Here is a 26,717-nt window from a genome sequence, read left to right as displayed (position 1 = left end):
CGAGCCCAAATGTTTTGTCACAGGGTTCCATTTGTTGTCTTTATATAATGGACGGCGCGACACCGCAGTCATCCAGCCTGTTGTCTCCCTCTGTGGTTCCGGGTTACTTGTTTACAGCGATTAGTTTACCGTTACGGGAGATTACTGGTCTATATATGTGTGGGGTCTTGAGTGATGAACAAGCAACACCCATCTTGCAGTTGAGCGAGGGTACGCTAACGGTACGCTGAGGGAGGGTACGCTGAGGGAAGGTACGCTGAGGGAAGGTACGTTGAGTAAGGGTAGGTGGACGGTACATTGGGCTGGGGTACGGGGACGGTACATTGAGCTGGGGTACGCGGACGGTACATGGAGCTGGGGTACGCGGACGGTACATTGAGCTGGGGTACGCGGACGGTACATGGAGCTGGGATACGGGGACGGTACATTGAGCTGGGGTACGCGGACGGTACATGGAGCTGGGGGTACGGGGACGGTACATTGAGCTGGGGTACGGGGACGGTACATTGAGCTGGGGTACGGGGACGGTACATGGAGCTGGGGTACGCGGACGGTACATTGAGCTGGGGTACGCGGACGGTACATTGAGCTGGGGTACGCGGACGGTACATTGGGCTGGGATACGGGGACAGTCTTCCCCTCACCAGTTTCCTTTCGACAAGTTCCTTGACTTCCTTCCTTATCCTCATTAACGCTTATAACTACCTCCCTCCCACCCACGCTCCCTCCCACCTACACTCCCTCCCACCTACACTCCCTCCCACCCATCCCCTCTCCTTACTTTCGTTCCCTCCGTAAGGAAGTGCGGAAGGCGGGGGGGGGGGAAGGGTAGAGAGGGAGGGGGAGGGTATAAAGGGATGGGGAGGGATAGAGAGGGTGGAGAATGGATCAAGAGGGAGTGAGGATAGAGAGGGGGGGGGAAGGGGTGTGGATGGAAAGACTGTGCTGCAATTTACCCACGGATCAATACTTGCTTCGGGCCATCATCATTTCCCACCTTGTGTTTACCTGGTGAGTCTCGAGTGTATAGTGATGCTTTACTAACCATTGTACACCAAAGAGCCGAAGCTCAGCCTCCACAAGCACAACTACGTAAGTATTTATCGTATCCTCAACTAAATACTTCTCTAAATTCGACGTTCCAAGGCTACATAAAACCTGATTCGTTAACCACAATGTGTAATGGTGCCGACAAAGTACACGTTTTGCCCCCCCTGGAAACGTCGCTGAGCTGAGGAGCTGACAACATCCTAGGCTGTGAGTCCTCGTGTGGACGCACATGGATGGGAATGAATGCGCTATCGGGTACTTTCTGTCGAACTGGATTCAATTAAGAATAATTATTTTCAAATAATTCATTTAAGGTATTTATTTTTGCAGTGTCATAACTTATTTGTAGCGTCAACTGTTTTTGTTTTTTTGGCATGACATGCTCCTAAACTTTTAAGATGCTCATCGATGATCTCGGAGAGCGTTCAATACTGCAGTGCGCACAGGAGGCGTGAAGCAGGATAGCGTAGTCTGTCGTTGAATTTGATTCCCGTTTTCTATGCGCGTGGTCGATAGGAATGGTGCAGCACTCAAATGATAGTGTTCTACCTATTGATTTTTCCGCCACGAGCCTTTCATGTTGGAGGAGGGACCCGTTGCCCTCTCCACTCTGCTGTTTCAACCTTGCACTCAGATGAAACTTGGATTTTTAGACTTAATCAATTCGTAACGTTAGTTTACAAAGCTGCGCCGAAGTAGCGACACGGGTGAAGATCTCTCTTACAAGTAGAGATCTTCATGCACACGTTCCCACACTGTTGGCACACTGGCAGGTCAAGCAGGCAGCGCACACATTCTCCTACACTGTCTAACTTGGTGAGTACACTGGGACAACAGCCAGTGTACACTTTCTCCAACACTGGGACAACAGTGTACACTTTCTCCAACACTGGGATAACAGTGTACACATATTCTCCAACACTGGGACAACAGTGTACACATATTCTCCAACACTGGGACAAAGAACCTACACGAAGACTGTTTCCATTAGGTGTTTGATTTGTGTTTGGGAATGTGTTTTTCAGGAGTCCATAATGTCTATCTCCAGCTCCCCAGGTGGGGGGGGGGGTGATGGGGGGGGATCATTAGCATCATGTACGGCTTCCCCCCCCCGCCCCCCCTATAATGGAGGGTCAGGGGCCAGCCTACCAACCCCCGCCCCTGTACTGATTTAGAGTGTGGGCGGGGAGTTAGAGTGTGGGCGGGGAGTTAGAGTGTGGGCGGGGAGGTAGAGTGTGGGCGGGGAGGTAGAGTGTGGGTGGGGAGGTAGAGTGTGGGCGGGGAGTTAGAGTGTGGGCGGGGAGGTAGAGTGTGGGTGGGGAGGTAGAGTGTGGGCGAGGAGTTAGAGTGTGGGCGGGAAGGTAGAGTGTGGGCGGGGAGTTAGAGTGTGGGCGGGGAGTTAGAGTGTGGGCGGGGAGTTAAGAGTGTGGACGGAGAGTTAGAGTGTGGGCGGGGAGTTAGAGTGTGGGCGGGGAGGTAGAGTGTGGGCGGGGAGTTAGAGTGTGGGCGGGGAGTTAGAGTGTGGGCGGGGAGTTAAGAGTGTGGGCGGAGAGTTAGAGTGTGGGCGGGGAGTTAGAGTGTGGGCGGGGAGTTAAGAGTGTGGGCGGAGAGTTAGAGTGTGGGCGAGGAGTTAGAGTGTGGGCGGGGAGTTAAGAGTGTGGGCGGGGAGTTGGAGTGTGGGCGGGGAGGTAGAGTGTGGGCGGGGAGGTAGAGTGTGGGCGGGGAGTTAAGAGTGTGGGCGGGGAGTTGGAGTGTGGGCGGGGAGGTAGAGTGTGGGCGGGGAGGTAGAGTGTGGGCGGGGAGGTAGTACACATTAGTGACAACTCCTGGAAGAACTTGTCACTAAGGCAACCAAAGACCTTCACCGTTAAGGTTCCTGACTGAGGTTACCACTAACAACGGCGCCTCAAGAGACCCCCAGCAATTCGTACCATAGCCGTAAGATGCCACAAAGTCGCTAAGGTTGTCTTTTCTTAATGGAGCAGGCGGAATGTGAGCCTTAAGATCAACCTATCAGTGCATGCGTTACTCCTATGGCAATCCAGAAATTTTAATCCAAACTTAGTCTCCGATTCGATAGAAAACTTGATTACAAACCCAAGGAACAACTCCGCCTGTCCTCACACTTACTGCAGAGCAGTTTAGACGCTCTTAGACGCATCGTCTATGGGGAGCCGGTCGGCCGAGCGGACAGCACACTGGACTTGTGATCCTGTGGTCTCGGGTTCGATCCCGGACGCCGGCAAGAAACAATGGCCAGAGTTTCTTTCACCCCTATGCCCCTGTTACCTAGCAGTAAAATAGGTACCTGGGTGTTAGTCAGCTGTCACGGGCTGCTTCCTGGGGGTGGAGGCCTGGTCGAGGACCGGGCCGCGGGGACACTAAAGCCCCGAAATCATCTCAAGATAATCGTTAACAGTCCTGTGATTTACTCAAATTGAAAGCTTCATGAAACTATCACTTGCTTGGACCACTGAGTCACACTATTGATATATTATGAGGAGTGTCCATGTTTGTACCAAGCAAGTTAGACAAATCCAGTCAAAGTTTAGGACTTGTCATATCGTGAGATCGGCCTAAGAACCAGCAGTATAGCACTATGTTCGTCATGCTGTGACAACACTAAAGTAACAGCAAATAAGGCCTTTGTGTTACACTGTCGGTGAGGTCATTTTCTTACGGTAGGATTTTAGCGGCTGTATCAGAAGCCGACACAACTCATAATAAATATATACAGTGGCCTACAAAGCACTCGTCTCAATTATCAAATAACACTCTTTCGTACGGCGTCTCATTGGCCAGTAAAGAGGTGGGGTTCGAACGAGGCATATATTGATTGGCAGATGAGGAACCTAAGCTCCGCCCACAGTGGCCCTTATTGGCTGAATTTTTCATCCCTGTGTAGTCCTTATTGATCGTTCGCCTTACGCAGTGTAGCATTATGTGAGCTGGTGTTGTGATTACAGTGTTATTGGCTGCCATCTGCAGGTGTACATGTTGGTCCGTTATAATTATCTGTCATAATATTGAGTGTACATAAACTCTTGTCTCGCTTCTTTGTTGGTGTGACACTGTCTACACTCACCTAGGGGTGCTGGCGGGGGTTGAGCTTTGGCTCTTTGGTCCCGCTTCTCAACTGTCAATCAACTGGTGTACAGGTTCCTGAATCTATTGGGCTCTATCATATCTACTTTTGAAACTGTGATGTGGTGGATTCTGCCTCCACCACATTATTGCCTAATGCATTCCATTTGTTAACTACTCTGACACTAAAAAAGTTCCTTCTAATATCTCTGTGGCTCATTTGGGCACTCAGTTTCCACCTGTGTCCCCTTGTGCGTTGGTTGCCCCCTGTGTTAAATAAATTATCATTATCCACCGTATCAATTCCTCTCCCAATCTTGTATGTGCTTATCATGTCTCCCTTAACTCTTCCATGTCATGTCTTACAGCAACGTGAGGTTTAACTCCCGTAGTCTCTCCTCGAAGCTCATACCCCTCAGCCTGGGTACTAGAGTGGTGGCAAACCTCTGAACCTTCTCCAATTTAGTCTGGTACTTGACGAGATACGGACTCCATGCTGGAGCTGCATACTTCAGGACTGGTCTGACTTATGTGGTACACAAGGTTCTGAATGATTCCTTACACAAGTTTTTAAAGATTCTTCTTTTGTTCGCCAACCTGGCATATGTTAAAGATGATTTCCTCTTGATGTGGGCTTCAGGGGACAGGTCTGGCGTGATATCAACCCCCAGGTCTTTCTCTTTCTCCGATTCTTGAAGAATTTCATCTCGTAAATCGTATCATGTAACTGGCCTCTTGCTACCTTCACCTATTTTCAAATCTTTACATTTGCTCTGGTTAAACTCTAACAGCCATTTGTTGGGCCATTCCTTCTGTTTTTCTAGGTCATCTTGAATGACCTTTGTGTGTGTGTGTGTGTGTGTGTGTGTGTGTGTGTGTGTGTGTGTGTGTGTGTGTGTGTGTGGTGTATGTATTTGGTATTTGTGCCTGCAGTATCGAGCTGTTACCTTTTGGACCCCTGCCTTTCTAAAAGTCGGTTCCTAAATATACTGATTTCCTAATTTTTCTTCATATCTGCTACTGCATATATATCTCTCTCTCACACACACACATCCCCAAGAAGCAGCCCGTAGCAGCTGTCTAACTCCCAGGTACCTATTTACTGCTAGGTGAATAGGAACAACAGGTAAAAGAAACCCTGCCAATTTTGTTCTGTCCCGGTCGGGAATCAAACCCGGGCTCTTAGTGTTTGTTTGTGTGTATTTATTATTTGAGTCTGGGGGATGGAACTGTTAGCTCCTGGAGTCCGCCTTTCTGGCCGTGGGTGGACTACTGTAGCGACTCCTCACCCACGTGTTCTCTCATCACGTCTACTGCACATTGCTCTCACGAACACACACACGCACGACGACGTGTCATTCCCCGGCGTCCACTGACACTTGTCCCTCTGGTCGTGTCAACCAGGCGTCCTCTGACACATTGGTCGTCCCTCTGGTCGTGTCAACCAGGCGTCCACTGACACATTGGTCGTCCCTCTGGTAGTGTCAACCAGGCGTCCACTGACACGGGTCGTCCCTCTGGTAGTGTCAACCAGGCGTCCACTGACACTTGTCCCTCTGGTCGTGTCAACCAGGCGTCCACTGACACGGGTCGTCCCTCTGGTCGTGTCAACCAGGCGTCCACTGACACATTGGTCGTCCCTCTGGTCGTGTCAACCAGGCATCCACTGACACGGGTCGTCCCTCTGGTCGTGTCAACCAGGCGTCCACTGACACGGGTCGTCCCTCTGGTCGTGTCAACAAGGTCTTCCCTCGTGCCACAGTTACGTGCACCTTCCCTTCAATTAAAAAATCTTTTGTCACGGATTTTCTGTAAAATATTCCTTGTGATAATTTGTGTTATCATTTGATCTGATTTTGGGCTTCCAATATTTATTCTCCCCCCCCCCACACACACACCATTTGATCGACAGTTGAGAAACGGAATGACAGAGGTGAATGGTAAAGAAATGCTGTACTACACGACTGGAATTACACAGCTTTTGCTTAAGTTGTACTAGACTGTAGTGGGTGGTGGCAGTAGGCGGGTAGTGGCAGGGGATGGGTGGTGGCAGGGGACGGGTGGTGGCAGGAGGCGGGTAGTGGCAGGGGATGGGTGGTGGCAGGGGACGGGTGGTGGCAGGGGACGGGTGGTAGCAGGTGACGGGTGGTGGCAGGGACGGGTGGTGGCAGGGGGCGGGTGGTGGCAGGGGGCGGGTGGTGGCAGGGGACAGGTGGTGGCAGAGGACGGGTGGTGGCAGGGGGCGGGTGGTGGCAGGGGACAGGTGGTGGCAGGTGACGGGTAGTGGCAGGGACGGGTGGTGGCAGGGGGCGGGTGGTGGCAGGGGGCGGGTGGTGGCAGGGACGGGTGGTGGCAGGGGGCGGGTGGTGGCAGGTGACGGGTGGTGGCAGGGACGGGTGGTGGCAGGGGGCGGGTGGTGGCAGGGGGCGGGTGGTGGCAGGGGACGGGTGGTGGCAGGTGACGGGTGGTGGCAGGGACGGGTGGTGGCAGGGGGCGGGTGGTGGCAGGTGACGGGTGGTGGCAGGGACGGGTGGTGGCAGGGGGCGGGTGGTGGCAGGGGGCGGGTGGTGGCAGGGACGGGTGGTGGCAGGGGGCGGGTGGTGGCAGGGGACGGGTGGTGGCAGGGGGCGGGTGGTGGCAGGGGGCGGGTGGTGGCAGGGGAGTAATGAGTGTTGTGGAGGTCGGCGGAACCCCTGTTCAGTCTGACACCTCCACACGCGAAGGTAATTATGTAGCAACACGCATTACCATCCATGGAATACCAACACACGCATACACGCACGTGAGCGCTCACACACACACACGCACACACACACAGAAATGGTCAGAGAAATGGCTACTGGAGTTCAACACGAGTAAATGTAAAGTTATGGAAATGGGATCAGGTGATAGGCGACCAAAGGGACAGTACACAGTGAAGGGGAACTGCCTACCTGTAACGATTCGAGAAAGAGACCTGGGAGTGGACGTAACTCCTAATCTAACTCCTGAGTCACATATTAATAGGATAACGACAGCAGCGTACTCTACACCTGCGAAAATTAGAACTTCATTCAGAAACCTAAGTGAGGAGGCTTTTAGGGCGCTTTACACTGCCTAGGTGAGACCAGTCTTAGAGTATGCCGCGCCATCATGGAGCCCCCACCTGAAGAAACACATAAGGAAACTGGAGAAGGTTCAGAGGTTTGCGACGAGGCTTGTCCCAGAGTTGCGAGGGATGGGTTATAAAGAGCGTCTGAAGGAACTGAACCTTACGACACTAGAGAAAAGAAGGGAGAGAGGAGATATGATAGGAACATATAAAATACTCAGGGGAATTGACAAAGTGGAAATAGATGAAATGTTCACACGTAATAATAACAGAACGAGGGGACATGGGTGGAAACTGGAAACTCAGATGAATCACAGAGATGTTAGGAAGTTTTCTTTTAGCGTGAGAGTAGTGGAAAAATGAAATGCACTTCAGGAACAGGTTGTGGAAGCAAACTCTATTCATAATTTTAAAATTAGGTATGATTGGGAAATGAGAACAGGCGTCATTGCTGTAAACAACCGATGGCTGGAAAAACGGGATCCAAGAGTCAATGCTCGATCCTGCAACCACAAATAGGTGAGTACAAATAGGTGAGTACACACACGCATACACACGCACACGCACGCACACACACACACACGCACACACACACACACACACGCACACACATATAACAAGTTGCGCTAAATTAATGACAAGCAAGACAGAGTCACAGTAATTGCACGCACCCACGCACGCAAGGCCAGCGAGCCAACACTCACACACCACATTCTCGCACTCGCGTGAAGGGGGAAGGGAGAAGGGGGAAGGGAGGAGGGGCAAGGGAAGGGGGGAGGGGGAAGGGTAGGGAGGAGAAGGTAATACTATTACCCCACTATTACGGGGATACGGACGAGTGTAAGGACATCCTGGGTAATGTTGTCACTCGTCCAGCGAGACTACTGGTGTCCACTGTCACTCGTCCAGCGAGGCTACTGGTGTCCACTGTCACTCGTCCAGCCAGGCTACTGGTGTCCACTGTCACTCGTCCAGCGAGGCTACTGGTGTCCACTGTCACTCGTCCAGCGAGGCTACTAGTGTCCACTGTCACTCGTCCAGCGAGGCTAGTGGTGTCCACTGTCACTCGTCCAGCCAGGCTACTGGTGTCCACTGTCACTCGTCCAGCGAGGCTACTGGTGTACTTTACACATAGTACACTTTGCTAATAGTGCTCTTTGCTTGTGTCTTCGCTCTTCGTAGTCTGTAGGGATTATCCTAATTTGTTCTAGGCCGCAGGAGTTATCCTAAGTTTATTTAGGCCGCAGGGGTTATCATAAGCTACTCTAGGCCGCAGGAGCTATCCTAAGTTTGTGAAGGTCGCAGTTGTTATCCTAAGTTTATCTAGGCCGCAGTTATTATCCTTTAGCTGGTCTAAGCTGCAGGGGTTATCCTAAGCTGGTCTAGGCCGCAGGAGTTATCCTAAGTTTGTGTAGGTCGCAGTTGTTATCCTAAGATTATCTAGGCCGCAGGGGTTATCATAAGCTGGTCTAGGCCGCAGGCGTCTCCAAACGCTTCGGAATGAAGAGCACATCAAATACTTTACACATCTTCGCGGGATATAATGAGAAAATTTTTCAGTAAATACATAAAAGTTTTATTTGGATTATTTTTGGGTAATCAGCTTGATATTATTCAGAAGAATAGAGAAATGTGACAGTTGGACAGAAAGAACACTGTACTTCCACAGGGAAATGCTGTGAAATGAGTAAAAATGTCAAAGCTTAGCAAATGCTCCGATGAAAGAAGTGTTCACTTAGCTTGCGATGATAAAATAAGGCTTTTAGGATAATACATTTGTGTATTAAAGTTATTTTCTGAAATGTTGCAAATGTTTACATAAAATAAAACTTTCGCTAATTTTGTGGCGCACAGTTTGGAAAATATACACGACTCTTGAAGGAAATTCAGTAAAACAAATTAAAGAAATTAAAAGTGAACTTGTAGCCATCAATGAAGGCGCTACAAAAATAAATTGAAAAAAAGCACATGGCACACGCGAAGGTAATGAGGGTTTACCAGTCTGACAACATTCTGGTGCCATAAGGAGCGGCGGTCAGGAAAGACAAATCAACTGTTCAACCTCGAGTTTAAGAAAATTCGAAGGGAAATAATTAACTTTGTTTTAAGTTGCTGTTGCCGTATCGCATCTTTTGGTTGGGAGGTGGGGGGGGGGCCGGATGTGGCCCGCTGGCCGGATGTGGCATGCTGGCCGGATGGGGCCCTCTGGTCGGATGGGGCCCTCTGGCCGGATGGGGCCCTCTGGTCGGATGTGGCCCGCTGGCCGGATGTGGCCCGCTGGCCGGATGTGGCCATCCCAGGGAGCATGCGAGTCACTTAAGTATAATATGGGAAGAGATAGTTATCTATTGTTTATTCAATAGAATCAATAGACTCCAGAATGTTACTGTTTGTTGGTCTCAACTCGATAGTAATTATCTCTTGACAGTTGATACTGAACTGAACAATTAGTAACTCTCAGAAAATCTATTTCCATGTCCTTTATTGAGGTATAATTGAATATGGCACTTTTCTGAATAAGTGTGAGTCAACACTGAGATAATAAGTGTGAGTCAACACTGACACAATAAGTGTGAGTCAACACTGAGATAATAAGTGTGAGTCAACACTGACACAATAAGTGTGAGTCAACACTGAGATAATAAGTGTGAGTCAACACTGAGATAATAAGTGTGAGTCAACACTGACACAATAAGTGTGAGTCAACACTGAGACAATAAGTGTGAGTCAACACTGAGATAATAAGTGTGAGTCAACACTGACACAATAAGTGTGAGTCAACACTGAGATAATAAGTGTGAGTCAACACTGACACAATAAGTGTGAGTCAACACTGAGACAATAAGTGTGAGTCAACACTGAGACAATAAGTGTGAGTCAACACTGAGACAATAAGTGTGAGTCAACACTGACACAATAAGTGTGAGTCAACACTGAGACAATAAGTGTGAGTCAACACTGAGACAATAAGTGTGAGTCAACACTGAGATAATAAGTGTGAGTCAACACTGAGACAATAAGTGTGAGTCAACACTGAGATAATAAATGTGAGTCAACACTAACACAATAAGTGTCAGTCAACACTGAGACAAAAAGTGTGAGTCAACACTGAGACAATAAGTGTGAGTCAATACCGAGACAATAAGTGTGAGTCAACACTGAAATCATCCAGTTATATAAAACCACTTACGACCTCTTATCTCAATGATGGCGTCATATAGTGTGTATTTACTAAACAGTTTGTGAGCTCTGGAGCTCTACGAAGACGACTTCACCCCAAAGGATGTCTCTCCTAAGGATGGCATCGTAAACTGTTTAATAAATACAGATTATTTCACCACGATGGCGGATAAGAGCTTCAGATCTCGCAAGTGAGCGCGTAAGTGCTTTGTGAATCATATCAACTTAAGTGCGACACGCTCGTAGCCTATGTCATGAACAAGCGGAGTCCAAACTGGGGTGAAGCACTTAAACAGCCACTTACGAAACGCTGCCGGGTTGTTTAGAACAATAATTACCTTGGGTTCTGAAGTTTCCGAGCTCGTAAAGTGTCTTATTAAGTGTAAAGAAAACTGTCGTTATGTAAAGATGTACAGGTTTCGTAAGTGGTCGAGTAAATGTCCGGTGGGTCCTGACCCATTAGTCAGCTAGGAAAATGACTCTTCCTTCAGAGAAGGATTAACGTTTGATCTGGTACCTTTTGTTTGGGGGTTTATTCTAGATGTGGTGGAATGGGAGGGGTGTATGATGGGATGAGAGGGGTGTATGGTGGGACTGGTGGGATGGGAGAGGTGTATGGTGGGACTGGTGGGATGGGAGGGGTGTATGGTGGGATGGGAGGGGTGTATGGTGAAACTAGTGGGATGGGAATGGTGTGCGATGGAACAGGTGAGATGCGCTAGGATAGAAAAGGGTTTTGATGGAACAGGAGAGAAACGTAGCGAAGGGACAGGTCTCGGACAAAGAATCAAAAGGTACCGCATTGAGGGAAGGAGTAGTGGGAGGCAGGGAGGGAGACAAGTAGGGAGGGAGGGAATGAGGAAGGAAAGGAGGGAATGAGGGAGAGAATGAGAGAGGAAAGGAGGGAACAAAGCCGTACCCAGAAGCACCGACAACCTTGCAACACCTTCCGTTATTGATTAGTTTGGCTGCAGCGCTGCTTGCATGGTCGAAGGGGTGGGGGGGGGGTTGGGGCTGTAGTACCGGGGTGAGGGGGCCTGTAGTACCGGGGTGAGGGGGGGGGCTGTAGTACCGGGGTGAGGGGGGGCTGTAGTACCGGGGTGATGGGGGGGCTGTAGTACCGGGGTGAGGTGGGCTGTAGTACCGGGGAGGGGGGGCTGTAGTACCGGGGTGAGGTGGGCTGTAGTACCGGGGTGAGGGGGGCTGTAGTACCGGGGTGAGGTGGGCTGTAGTACCGGGGTGAGGTGGGCTGTAGTACCGGGGTGAGGGGGGCTGTAGTACCGGGGTGAAGGGGGGCTGAACTACCGGGGTGAGGGGGGCTGTATCACCGGGGTGAGGGGGGGGCTGAAGTACCGGTGTCCCCTGAGAAGAGGGAGTGACACTTCCCACTGAAAGTGCACATGACTGACAGACTACACTAGACACCAGAATGTGACAATTACAAAATTACATGTCAAACAAAGATGAAAACTGCAATTTATATTTGATTTCTACACGAGATCAAATAAATTAAATATAGATATTTAGAGGCTCGAGAATGTAATATTCCGCATACACATTGGGGCGAGGATCAAACATTATGAGGCGCCAACTGGGACAACCTTGTATAATGAACAATAGCATTGTAATACAAGTCAATTGAACACTTCCAGTGTTTTATTAATCTGTCCTTAAAATCGACCTTTTTTTCCAAACTATTTTCAAATTTTTTTGTAATATGATGTCAACCGTATATTTGTATTTGTATACGGTCGCAACTCGGTAAACGACCGAGTTCTGAACAAAAATCTGATTGCTTAGAAGCATGTTTTAAATGTTTATACACTAAACAACGAGCGATTTTCCTTGTACCACCACTCTATTGTTGTTGGATGATTGGTGTTTATTTCCTCATAACTCAATATATGACTTTCATAGTCTATCAAACATACATTAACAACATTCATATGAAAGATACACAACACAACGCAAAATTGAATTACGTCAAAATACAACTTAATCCCAAAACTATGCTCAAGTCAGAAAATATTTATCATTCCCATCTCCTTATGCTGTAATGCTGAGTATTTAAATGCATAAATTGGTTATTTTGGAGCTTTAGTTCTAAGCCAGTGTAATATTAAACCTTTACGGTATATTACCATCCCGCTCTAAAACATGCTGACATGTGAAGTCTTAGCTTAAGATAAATATTCCCTTCGTGAGGCAGATAGTTCAACTAGTACTGAAACTAGTATTTCACGGAGAGTTAGTGACACTTCCCTGTGTTCACTTGGGGCCAGTGATGGCAGAGGGACCATCCACACTACTGAGATCCCAGAGGGCCATCCACACTACTGAGATCACAGAGGGCCATCCACACTACTGGGATCACAGAGGGCCATCCACACTACTGGGATCACAGAGGGCCATCCACACTACTGAGATCACAGAGGGCCATCCACACTACTGAGATCACAGAGGGCCATCCACACTACTGGGATCACAGAGGGCCATCCACACTACTGAGATCTCAGAGGGCCATCCACACTACTGAGATCACAGAGGACCATCCACACTACTGAGATCACAGAGGGCCATCCACACTACTGAGATCACAGAGGGCCATCCACACTACTGAGATCACAGAGGGCCATCCACACTACTGAGATCACAGAGGGCCATCCACACTACTGGGATCACAGAGGGCCATCCACACTACTGAGATCACAGAGGGCCATCCACACTACTGAGATCACAGAGGGCCATCCACACTACTGAGATCACAGAGGGCCATCCACACTACTGGGATCACAGAGGGCCATCCACACTACTGAGATCACAGAGGGCCATCCACACTACTGAGATCACAGAGGTCCATCCACACTACTGAGATCACAGAGGGCCATCCACACTACTGAGATCACAGAGGGCCATCCACACTACTGGGATCACAGAGGGCCATCCACACTACTGAGATCACAGAGGGCCATCCACACTACTGAGATCACAGAGGGCCATCCACACTACTGAGATCACAGAGGGCCATCCACACTACTGAGATCACAGAGGGCCATCCACACTACTGAGATCACAGAGGGCCATCCACACTACTGGGATCACAGAGGGCCATCCACACTACTGAGATCACAGAGGTCCATCCACACTACTGAGATCACAGAGGGCCATCCACACTACTGAGATCACAGAGGGCCATCCACACTACTGAGATCACAGAGGGCCATCCACACTACTGAGATCACAGAGGGCCATCCACACTACTGAGATCACAGAGGGCCATCCACACTACTGGGATCACAGAGGGCCATCCACACTACTGAGATCACAGAGGGCCATCCACACTACTGAGATCACAGAGGGCCATCCACACTACTGAGATCACAGAGGGCCATCCACACTACTGAGATCACAGAGGGCCATCCACACTACTGAGATCACAGAGGACCATCCACACTACTGAGATCACAGAGGGCCATCCACACTACTGGGATCACAGAGGGCCATCCACACTACTGAGATCACAGAGGGCCATCCACACTACTGAGATCACAGAGGGCCATCCACACTACTGGGATCACAGAGGGCCATCCACACTACTGAGATCACAGAGGGCCATCCACACTACTGAGATCACAGAGGGCCATCCACACTACTGAGATCACAGAGGGCCATCCACACTACTGAGATCACAGAGGGCCATCCACACTACTGAGATCACAGAAGGCCATCCACACTACTGAGGCCCTGGAGGTCGTGCCATGGGAGGAGAGACGACAGGTGCAGAGGACCTGGACGACCACACTACTGAGGCCCTGGAGGTCGTGCCATGAGAGACGACAGGTGCAGAGGACCTGGACGACCACACTACTGAGGCCCTGGAGGTCGTGCCATGAGAGACGACAGGTGCAGAGGACCTGGACGACCACACTACTGAGGTCCTGGAGGTCGTGCCATGAGAGACGACAGGTGCAGAGGACCTGGACGACAACCCGCACCCCAACATCAAGTGGGTGAAAACTTGGAAGTCTCGTGTCTTATTGATCCAAGTTTGGGCCACCCACTGCAGTACTTTCATGGTCCTCTGAGCCAGTTACGCAGTGTGTGCCAGGCTAATTGGTTCATGGTTGTTGGTTAATGGTGCTGTTGGTTAATGGTGCTGTTGGTTAATGCTGTTGTCGGTTAATGGTGCTGTTGGTTAATGCTGTTGTCGGTTAATGGTGCTGTTGGTTAATGGTGCTGTTGATTAATGGTGCTGTTGGTTAATGGTGCTGTTCATTAATGGTGCTGTTGGTTAATGGTGCTGTTGGTTAATGGTGCTGTTGGTTAATGGTGCTGTTGATTAATGGTGCTGTTGGTTAATGGTGCTGTTGGTTAATGGTGCTGTTGATTAATGGTGCTGTTGGTTAATGGTGCTGTTGGTTAATGGTGCTGTTGGTTAATGCTGTTGTCGGTTAATGGTGCTGTTAATGGTGCTGTTGGTTAATGGTGCTGTTGATTAATGGTGCTGATGGTTAATGGTGCTGTTAATGGTGCTGTTGGTTAATGGTGCTGTTGGTTAATGGTGCTGTTGGTTAATGGTGCTGTTAATGGTGCTGTTGGTTAATGGTGCTGTTGGTTAATGGTGCTGTTGGTTAATGGTGCTGTTAATGGTGCTGTTAGTTAATGGTGCTGTTGGTTAATGGTGCTGTTGGTTAATGGTGCTGATGGTTAATGGTGCTGTTAATGGTGCTATTGGTTAATGGTGCTGTTGATTAATAGTGCTTTGGTTAATGGTGATGTTAATGGTGCTGTTGGTTAATGGTGCTGTTGGTTAATACTGCTGTCGGTTAATGGTGCTGGTGGTTAATGGTGCTGTTGATTAATGGTGCTGTTGGTTAATGGTGCTGATGGTTAATGGTGCTGTTGATTAATGGTGCTGTTGATTAATGGTGCTGTTGGTTAATGGTGCTGATGGTTAATGGTGCTGTTGGTTAATGGTGCTGATGGTTAATGGTGCTGTTGATGGTGCTGTTGGTTAATGGTGCTGTTGATTAATGGTGCTGTTGATTAATGGTGCTGTTGGTTAATGGTGCTGTTGGTTAATGGTGCTGTTGGTTAATGGTGCTGTTGATTAATGGTGCTGTTGGTTAATGGTGCTGTTGGTTAATGGTGCTGTTGATTAATGGTGCTGTTGGTTAATGGTGCTGTTGGTTAATGGCGCTGTTGATTAATGGTGCTGTTGGTTAATGGTGCTGTTAATGGTGCTGTTGGTTAATGGTGCTGTTGGTTAATGGTGCTGTTGGTTAATGGTGCTGTTGATTAATGGTGCTGTTGGTTAATGGTGCTGTTGGTTAATGGTGCTGTTAATGGTGCTGTTGGTTAATGGTGCTGTTGATTAATGGTGCTGTTGGTTAATGCTGCTGTTGGTTATTGGTGCTGTTGGTTAATGGTGCTGTTGGTTAATGGTGCTGTTAATGGTACTTTTGGTTCATGGTGCTGTTGGTTTATGGCCCTGTTGTTTCATTGGTTCATGACACTGTTGGATTGTGGCACCGTTGATTCATGACACCGTTGATTCATGGAACTATTGGTTCATTGGACTTTTGGCTTATGGAACTATTGGTTACTGGCTGAACTTTACACGAACAGAGCTAGCTACACTACAACTAGCTGCACTACAACTAGCTACACTACAACTAGCTACACTACAACTAACTGCACTACAACTAGCTACACTACAACTAGCTGCACTACAACTAGCTACACTACAACTTGCTACACTACAACTAGCTACACTACAACTAGCTGCACTACAACTAGCTGCACTACAACTAGCTACACTACAACTAGCTACACTACAACTAGCTACTTTACAACTAGCTGCACTACAACTAGCTGCACTCAAAGGGTTTGTAGAATCTCTATATGGATACCAACTCGCATAAATATAACCAACCATAATGGCAGATATTAAAGCCAAATTAGCGTGTAACAAGGATGAAGTTGAATTAAACTTCGGTATCCCCATCTCTGTTGTCAAGGCTATATTATTCCAAACACTGGTCTGATAGGAGAGGAATTTCTGACTCTCGAAGGCCTTAAACCACTAATATAATCAACTACGATTTATTTAGACGCGAAACCTATGAGCAGCACAAACCATTCACCGGACTATGCGAAACAGTTGTTGCCATGATCACGTTAAGTTGCCGTTACCTGTGGCAGGTGGCTACTTTCGAATTCGATTAGGACGAATCTCCTAATCCTGAGCACTCCAAGTGCAAACTCAACGAATAAGAACTGGGTCATGATCTCACACACATTACATGAGATACGTGGAGCTTATAACATTAAATGTCTCTCATGGATACTAAAAGATATCGTCAAAGTTCACCCGGAGTTTGCAAGTGTCAGCTAGTAGGCTTTTTTCACATCCCAAGTAAACTAACCTGTGAGATTAAGACATAAGGTGCGCCTATACCCAGCCTCGGACTAACTGTAACTCCGCGTATAGAGTACGGTATGGTAACGGTAAAGTGTTGACTACTGAAACTTGTTAACTCAAAAAACCATAAAACCTTCAGGTTAGACAGAGGAGAGGGAAGACCCACAAAGGTTGTGGGGAAGAGTGGGGAGGGTTACTAGGCACGTGGGTGCTTGCGTAGGAAATTGATCTCTCTCTCATGCCAGAGTTCAGCGCGCGGCAGCGAATGCGTCCTGACATCAAGATAATGGGTTTAGAGTCGTATGTATTGAGTAGTGTGAAGTCATCATAAGGTCTGAAAATACGAAGGTAGGTTACAAGGCTGTTTGATAGAATGAATGAGTGGGAGAAGAGAGAGAGAGAGAGAGAGAGAGAGAGAGAGAGAGAGAGAGAGAGAGAGAGAGAGAGAGAGAGAGAGAGAGAGAGAGAGAGAGAGAGAGAGAGAGAGAGAGAGAGAGAGAGAGAGAGAGAGAGAGAGAGAGAGAGAGAGAGAGAGAGAGAGAGAGAGAGAGAGAGAGAGAGAGAGAGAGAGAGAGAGAGAGAGAGAGAGAGAGAGAGAGACAGAGAGAGAGAGAGACAGAGAGAGAGAGAGAGAGATTAATATTGACGTATATTTAAATATGATTGGCATATATAAGGCACATACACAGATTACTGAAATATAAAATGCATACATATGCGTTCCAACGTAACATTAAGCATACATATGCGTTCCAGCGTAACATGAAGCATACATATGCGTTCCAGCGTAACATGAAGCATACATATGCGTTCCAGCGTAACATGAAGCATACATATGCGTTCCAGCGGAACATGAAGCATACATATGCGTTCCAGCGTAACATGAAGCATACATATGCGTTCCAGCGGAACATGAAGCATACATACGCAACACATTGTAATCTGAGACTTAAACCTACGCAATTCACCGTTATACAAGACGCACAACTCTCAGTAAATTAAGACATTCAAAAGTTCACTGTAAATAGATAAACATTTTAAGCAACTTAGCGTAATATCACTGTTGTTATAGTATATACACAAGTTCTTAGAGGCAACCTTATATATATTTGTCCCCTAACTTAAGGGTCTTCACAGAACTACAGCAGAACACTGCAATAACATAGTGATGACTGAACATTAGGGGCGTTATTTATAGCCTGAACCCCATAAGTAACGTCCCTCACACCGGAACACCATAAGTAACGCCCCTCACACCGGAACACCATAAGTAACGCCCCTCACAACGTCACACCTGAACCCCATAAGTAACGTCCCTCACAATGTCACACCGGAACACCATAAGTAACGTCCCTCACACCGGAACACCGGAACACCATAAGTAACGTCCCTCACAGCGTCACACCGGAACACCGGAACCCCATAAGTAACGCCCCTCACACCGGAACACCGGAACCCCATAAGTAACTGTCAAGGCGCCTGACAGCTACGTGGACAGAGCTTCGGATTCGTAGTCCTGAGGTTTCGGGGTCGATCCCCGGTGGAGGCGGAGACAAATAGGCAAAATGTTTCTTTCACCCTGATGCCCGTGTTACCTAGCAGTAAATAGGTACCTGGGAGTTAGACAGCTGCTACGGGCTGCTTCCTGGGAGGGGGTGTAACAAAAAAGGAGGCCTGGTCGAGGACCGGGCCGCGGGGACGCTAAGCCCCGAAATCATCTCGAGATAACCTCAAGATACCCTCAAGATACCCTCAAGATACCCTCAAGATACCCTCAAGATACCCTCAAGATAACCTCAAGATAACCACCCACCGCAAGGTCCCAGCCAACTTCCCCATCACACACGTTCCGGAATCAACGTTCCTTACACGAAGAGATATATGATTAGACACTGCCTGACGACGCAATACTTAACCTCACCCCGTCTTGCTAGCACATCCTGACCCATCCTGCCCACCAGCACATCCCGACCCATCCTGCCCACCAGCACATCCCGACCCATCCTGCCCACCAGCACATCCCGACCCATCCTGCCCACCAGCACATCCTGACCCATCCTACCCACAAAAAAAAACTCATCCTGGCCCGTCCTGTCCACCAGCACATCCCCGCCCGTCCTGGCTACCAGCACATCCTTATGTGAGGTTTCTGTTATCGGGAACTTGTGACCAGAATTTTACTAAGATCCAATGTTCATTCCTTGAACTTTGTGTTGGCTGCTCGCAGCTCCCATAGCGTGCTGACCCGACCTGGTGGCACACCTGCCCTGGTGCCACACCTGCCCTGGTGGCACACCCGCCCTGGTGCCACACCCGCCCTGGTGCCACACCTGCCCTGGTGCCACACCTGCCCTGGTGCCACACCCGCCCTGGTTCCACAACCGCCCTGGTGCCACACCCGCCCTGGTGCCACACCCGCCCTGGTGCCACACCCGCCCCGGTGCCACACCCGCCCTGGTGCCACACCCGCCCTGGTGCCACACCTGCCCTGGTGCCACACCTGCCCTGGTGCCACACCCGCCCTGGTGCCACACCCGCCCTGGTGCCACACCCGCTCTGGTGCCACACCCGCCCTGGTGCCACACCCGCCCCGGTGCCACACCCGCCCCGGTGCCACACCCGCCCTGGTGTCACACCTGCCCTGGTGGCACAAACCCGCCCCGGTGCCACACCCGCCCCGGTGCCACACCTGCCCTGGTGGCACACACCCGCTCCGGTGCCACACTCACGATCCCTACCTTCTGGGGTCGCTTCCGTGGGGCAGTTAAAGCGTCTTCAAGTCCTACACTATGCAAGGGATTGAGTCGCAGATACTCCCTAAACACCTTAGCAGCACGTTGCTAAACAACATCATTTGTCCTTCTACTGAGTGACCAATCGGGGAAAATCGCCAAAGGTCGAGGAGTCCAAAAATCATTGCACGTTCAAATCCAAATTGCTATCCTGGTATCAACGAGGAATAAATCCCTCAGACGGCGCAAGGGCGGCGTTTAGCCAATCAAAAGCGAGCAGGGCCACGTCGCGTTCCCGGGCAAGTCTCTCCATGTGGGCCAGTATTGATCACCAGAGCGCACCCTGCAACCATATTGATCACTCGCGTTGCCAGGGAAACCACCACCCCGCCCACCTTGGAAATTCTCATAGATACTATCGCATGCTTCTGCAAGACCCTGCAGTTGTTAGATACTCGCAGAAATAAGCCCAGGAAGTGCTGCCTTAGGGATCTTTATTGTAGAAGACATTTTTACCAGAACATTTCTCGTCTCGGGTTGTTTGATGGACGAGCCTGTCGCTGAGGTGAGAGAGACCGGAGCCCGCCAGCTCAGAGCTCAAGCAGAGAGATACACAGTGAGTGCTCCGGCAAATACATGATATGAGTGTTTAAAATGATGTGGGAGTGGGTAACAAATTATGGGGCGTGGGAACACATGATGGGGCGTGGGAACACTTGATGGGGCGTGGGAACACATGTTGGGGCGTGGGAACACATGATGGGGCGTGGGAACACTTGATGGAGCGTCGGAACACATGATGGGGCGTGGGAACACATGATGGGGCGTGGGAACACATGATGGGGCGTGGGAACACATGATGGGGCGTGGGAACACATGATGGGGCGTGGGAACACATGATGGGGCGTGGGAACACATGATGGGGCGTGGGACCAAATGATGGGGCGTGGGACCAAATGATGGGGCGTGGGAACACATGATGGGGCGTGGGAACACATGATGGGGCGTGGGAACACATGATGGTGTTTCCCCTCTGGATCGCCACACAGAGGCGCTGAAACAAGAAATTGACAGCCCTCGGGTCTCTGATGTCATCGAGGCTGGAACCCAATTATTAGAAAAATTCACGGTACTCCTAGCCCAAAGGTCGACTGTCTCAGACGCTATAAAAAAATACGTGAATTGACCTTCCAGTCGCCTGTATTTATCAAATAATCTGATGTTTCTATCACAGAAAAATAAGATCAGTTAAAAGAAACGAAATGAAAAAAATAAAAAAATAAACTAGACTCACGAAATGAACGGTAAAGTAAACAACACAGCTCAATTCCAATGCAATGTCACACAAAATAATTAAATCAAAATGAACATAAATCGAAATCTATGAAAATGCAATTTATCAATGCAATCGGAAACATTGAAATGGAATCGTAACGAATTTAGTATAGCATGTGTTGCTTTTGCGTGCAACAAACACGAAAAACTGTGTTTTTACCTGTCACAGGTGTGGCATCTATATAATAGGTATAAAAACACTCGCGTATTCGAATGGAACGTTGTGTAAAAATTTCAAAGCAATCGGCGAAGAACTTTCGGAAATTAGAGATTTTGAAATAAACGAACATATATATATATATATATATATATATATATATATATATATATATATATATATATATATATATATATATATATATATATATATATATTAAATGAATAGGAAAACTTTGATATAATAAACATCTTTTTTCAGATTCTTTACTTTAAAAAAGCATGACGTTTCGAATACTTCTTGTATTCACAATCAGATCTAAAATAAAAAATACGTCACAATAAAATAACTAGCAAACAAAGAACTAATACTGATTAAAATTACCTATCAGAAGAAGAGAGATATCAAACGACACTGGTTGTAAAACAAAACACTTAAGCTTACTTAATTAAAGTGATGAACTCGAATAAAATTTTATACCTGTCACATGGATAAAAGCTAATTCAATAAATATTATTGAAAATTAATTTATAAAACAAACCAACTGTATTAAACTTACGTGAAGTAATAAAACGAAGTGAAACTAGATAATTATAATATGGATAATCAACGCTAATACAACAATTATAAGAATAACTTCCTACTTACAAAAAATGTATATAAATCGTAAGCAAAATAGAAAACAATTGTAAAATACTAGCCAAAATACTTATGTAAACATAAATATCAAACAAACCTTAACACCAGAAATTTATTGAACATCTTAATTAAAGAAATAAAACAATATACAATATCAGCACTTGAAATAAGTAGACAAAAACAAATCGACAAATCATGGTAAACTAAACAGAAATTAAAAAAACGCATGCATGAACTATAAATCAAATTACAAGGTCTACCGTACATTATACAGTGTTCAATTGAACGGCCGAAAAGTAGCTACATAACAGAGGCCACAGCTTCCATATATATTCGGATTTCAATATTCTCAAATCCGACTGACCATTGATACAAGTGTCTAGAATTTTACACTCAGCTCAGTGTAATATGACTGAGCTGAGTGTATTCTTAAAATCGGATTCCAGCAGAGAATGATTAAACTCATGACAATGATTTCTAATCTCACTTGTACACTGTATAATGCACAGTAGGCCATGTAATTGGATTTATAGTTCATGCTGGTGGTTTGTTTTTTAACTTTTCTTTAGTTTACCATGATTTTTTTTTTTTTTTTGCTTATTTCAAGTGTTGATATTGTATTTTGTTTTAGTTCTAAGATCTACAATAAATTTTTTGATATTTAGTTTTGTTTGATACTTAGGTTTTCATAAGTTTTTTGGCCAGTATTTTACAATTGTTTTGTATTTTGCTTGTGTTTTATATACATTATCTGTAAGTGATTATTATAATTCATATAGAAGAAGTCATTATGATAATTGTTGCAATAGTGTTGATTTTTCATGTGTTAATTATCAAGTTTCACTTCGTTTGATCACATCACGTAAGTTTAACAGCATTGGTTTGTTTTATTAGTTAATTATTTACATTATCCATGTGACAGTTATAAAGTTTTATTCGATTTGATCACCTTAAGTAAGCTTAAGTGTTTTGTTTTATAACCAGTGTCGTTTTATATCTCATTTTCTTTTGATTGGTAATTTTGTTCAGTATGAGTTCTTTGTTTGCTAGTTATTTTATTGTGACTTTTTTTCTATTAGATCTGATGATGAACACGAGAAGTATTTGAAACGTCGTGCATTTTAAAGTAAAGAATCTGATACAAGATGTTTATTATATGAAATGTGAATGGTTATCCTATTCATTTTAAAATTAAGAAATTAAGATTCCCGAATGAAACATCGATCATATATACATATATATATATATATATATATATAGAAGAGTGATAATTATTAATTGTTTATATTATAATAATTATTATTATTATAATAATAATTGTTGTATTTAATCATTACCACTCTTCCTTCTGCTTGGTCTTGAGGGGAGGCGGCCTCGGGTGAAAGAGGGCTGTGACTATCTCTGTCAGGAACCCGTAGGTGCGGTACCGGGACGTCCACCTCCCGAGGGTAGTGCGGCCCAGGCTCTGCTTCAGGAGGCTGGGGTCGTTCATACCCTTGATGGGGTGGTTCTTCTCCGGCCCCGACCACGGTGGTCTCCGGGTTTGTAGTTCCTGTGCCTTTTTCACCAACTTCAAGGTCATCCCCGGAACTCGCAGTTCATGCGATGGCCCTGGAACCAATCGTATTAGCGTTTGCCTTTCCATTGGAGACAAAATCTTTTAACAACGAAGGGAGAGAGAGTCTGGACCTGTGTAGCTCTATACAGCGATAAAGGAATTTAAAGTGTAGAGGTGAACATGAAGATGCCAGGAGAAGCGAGGGCAGGAGTGTGAAGGAGCCTTGCAAGCAGCGGTGTGTCACTGCGCCTCCCCAGACAGGAACCACACCAGGGCAGCAGACGTGTTCACTCCGTTACACAAAGATAAAGGAGATACAAGTTTTTTATTCCTTGCAAAGTTTAAATTCTTGCCTCCTAGGAGTGCTCGAGAAATATTGACTGATTTTATTGACTTATTATCTAAACGACAATAGAGACACAGTGGTATAAACCTTATGGTCAATATGCCTTATGTAAACGCGTCGTATTGTTTCTTTTGCAATTGTCTGCCTAAAAGCTAAAGCAAACTTTCTGATGTAATCCAAAAAAAAAAAATAACAGGTAGGATATTGAAATAGCAATTTAAATGTCCATGAATTAGAACTACATTTTAAACTAGAATACACTTTAAAAAGTACTCTTAATCAGTTTTTCTGATTTAGGCAACCCAATTTCTTCTATTAAAAGAGCAGTACTCTAAAAATCAGGTCTTCAAGAAGGCAAATGACAAGCCCTCGTATAACAGAAAGCACCACCATTAAGAGCGTAAGCTGAAAGCTCAAGGCGTCCACAACACAATGTGATATAGTAATAAACAGAATTAGCCTCTAATAACGTTACTTATGACAGATAACTGCAGGTAACGAATCTCCCAACTCTGATCCATCGAAATGAGTGAAGCGTTCAGACACTCTCGAAAATAACGTCGCTTTTCGCTCGTATGCGCGCTATGGCCAAATTTGGACGTAATATGAAATGAAATCGACTCACAAAAGTGACGTCCTGGCCCGTTTTCTGTTTGAGTCGTCCGGCTTACTCGGTAAGGTTAGGAGAGGAAATGTTCAATTTACGTTTGTCATAACGTTTTGAGACTTTATGAGAATTTCCTGCCCACCTAACCTACCAGAGGACCCTTAACTTACTGTTGTTGAAAAAAATATATATTTTAATTTTTTTTTTAATTTTCAAATTACGTCCACTTTCGGCCATACGGGCAAACGGCCGAAAGCGACGTTATTTTTAAGAGGACAGGTTACAAAATATCTTAAGATAACTACAGCCTTGTAATTATTTCATTAACTCACAAGATACTAGAATATACTCTCACACTGTATTAAAAATTTAATATTGCAAGATACAAGATTCGACTCATATATAAAGTATGACAAATCATTCTGCTAGAAGGGAATACTAAGTGAACTAGACATAAATTAGGGTAGCAACATACTGATGTGTAAATAGGTTTATTAATTAAAAAAAAAGAGTTCGTGAGTTAAATAACTGAAATTATACATACACACACAGGGTGTGTGTTTACCTAGTTGTGCTTTGCCGGGGTTGAGCTTTGGCTCCTTCGGCCTGCCTCTCAACTCTCAATCAATCAACTTTTATTCACACACACACACACACACACACACACACACACACACACACACACACACACACACACACACACACACACACACACACACACACACACCAGTGGTGTAAGAGAGCCTCAGCTACGAGCAGTGTATTGATCCTTGTTTTTTCTTGACGCCTTTCAGAGTGGGGAATCTACTCCAGGACCATCGGGAGAGAGCCAGGGCAAAGGTAGGTTGTCATCCATTACAAGAGTGTGAGTGAGTGAGTGAGTGAGTGAGTGAGTGAGTGAGTGAGTGAGTGAGTGAGTGTGAGTGAGTGAGTGGGAGTGAGAGAGAGATAGAAGAGAGAGAGAGAGAGAGAGAGAGAGAGAGAGAGAGAGAGAGAGAGAGAGAGAGAGAGAGAGAGAGAGAGAGAGAGAGAGAGAGAGAGAGAGAGAGTTTCCAGGCGTCAGATGAGCTGCTGTGTGAGGTAACAGCTCCCATCTTGCAGCTTCTTAAGAAACATCACCACCATTCCTAATGGACCCGAGGATTAGTTAAAAAAAGTGAAATTGAGAAAATGAGAAAGCGTCATAGTGAGAATGGGGGAAGCGACACAGAAGGAGCTAGGAATACTGTTGAGAAAAGGTGTTCTCCAAGACAGGAAGGAAGGAAGGAAACTATCAGGGGAACGCGCCACGCCATTACGACAATACAGCGCTGGGAAGGGGTCAGGATAAAGACTTGGGATGGGACGGAGAAATGGTGCCCAACCACTTGGACGGTCGGGGATTGAACGCCGACTTGCATGAAACTCTACCGTAGCTCTACCGTCCACTCCAAGTGGTTGGGCAGGATAAAGAGTAGGGACGGAAGATGGAAGAGGGAAAGGGAACGGAGAATGTGTTGGCTGAAAACAGAAAAATGTGACAAGGAGAGATAGTGAGCTGAGTGAAAAAGAGAAGGGAGGTAAGAGTTGAGCAGAGTGGGGTGGATGGGCAGGATGGGAGGGATGGGGCGGATGGGGGGATGGGGACTCTAAAAAGAGCAGCGAGACAAGGGCGGGGGGGGGGGGGGGTACCGCTCACGGGTGCTAATTAATAATATATAAAACAGAAACCTCTCGGGTGGCTTAATCCTCATCAGTCAGAGAGGAAAATCAAAAGGTATTAAGAAGAGTGGAAAAGGTAGGGTTATTATCCTAAGGAAGCCTAAGCCAGTACCACTGTGTAGTATTTGGTAGGGATATGAGGACAGGGACTTTAGATATGAGGACATGGACCTGGGATATGAAGACAGAAACCTTGGGATATGAGGACATGGGCCTGGGATATGAGGACATGGGCCTGGGATATGAGGACAGGGGCCTGGGATATGAGGACAGCGACCTAGGATATGAGGACAGGGACCTGGGATGTGAGGACAGGGGCCTGGGATATGAGGACAGGGACCTGGGATATGAGGACAGGGGCCTGGGATATGAGGACAGGGGTCTGAGATATGAGGACAGGGACCTAGGATATGAGGACAGGGGCCTGAGATATGAGGACAGGGACCTGGGATATGAGGACAGGGGCCTGGGATATAGGAAGGAAATACAGGAAAAGGAGGGACGAAGAGAGGAAAACACTGGGAAAAGGAAGTAGGGAATAAGAGATGCAGTGTGTAGATGATGATGGGTGGCAGGAGAGTAAGTGAAGAAGGGATGGTGGTAATATTACGTGGATGAGTGTTTGGACAATTTTTGTGCCCAGTATGTATGGTGTGTGTGTGTGAGTGTGTGTGTGTGTGTGTGTGTGTGTGTGTGTGTGTGTGTGTGTGTGTGTGTGTGTGTGTGTGTGTGTGTGTGTGTGTGTGTGTGTGCGTGTGTGTGTGTGTGTGTGTGTGTGTGTGTGTGTGTGTGTGTGTGTGTGTGTGTGTGTGT

General features: G+C 46.9%; 1 protein-coding gene across 6 annotated transcripts in view; it reads left to right on the top strand.

Annotated features, from left to right (window-relative positions):
- LOC123756164 (protein tramtrack, alpha isoform) overlaps positions 1-26,717 on the top strand; it is a 269,736-nt gene that overhangs the window by 148,488 nt on the left and 94,531 nt on the right. For all 6 annotated transcript variants that reach the window (XM_045739240.2, XM_045739237.2, XM_045739238.2 and 3 more), the window contains one exon: positions 24,998-25,043. In XM_045739240.2, the coding sequence (XP_045595196.1) occupies positions 24,998-25,043 (46 nt within the window). The remainder of the gene's footprint in view (positions 1-24,997; positions 25,044-26,717) is intronic.

Source organism: Procambarus clarkii, chromosome 36 (genome assembly GCF_040958095.1).
Source record: "Procambarus clarkii isolate CNS0578487 chromosome 36, FALCON_Pclarkii_2.0, whole genome shotgun sequence".
NCBI classification, from domain to species: domain Eukaryota; kingdom Metazoa; phylum Arthropoda; class Malacostraca; order Decapoda; family Cambaridae; genus Procambarus; species Procambarus clarkii.
This window is presented reverse-complemented; position numbering and strand designations above follow the sequence as displayed.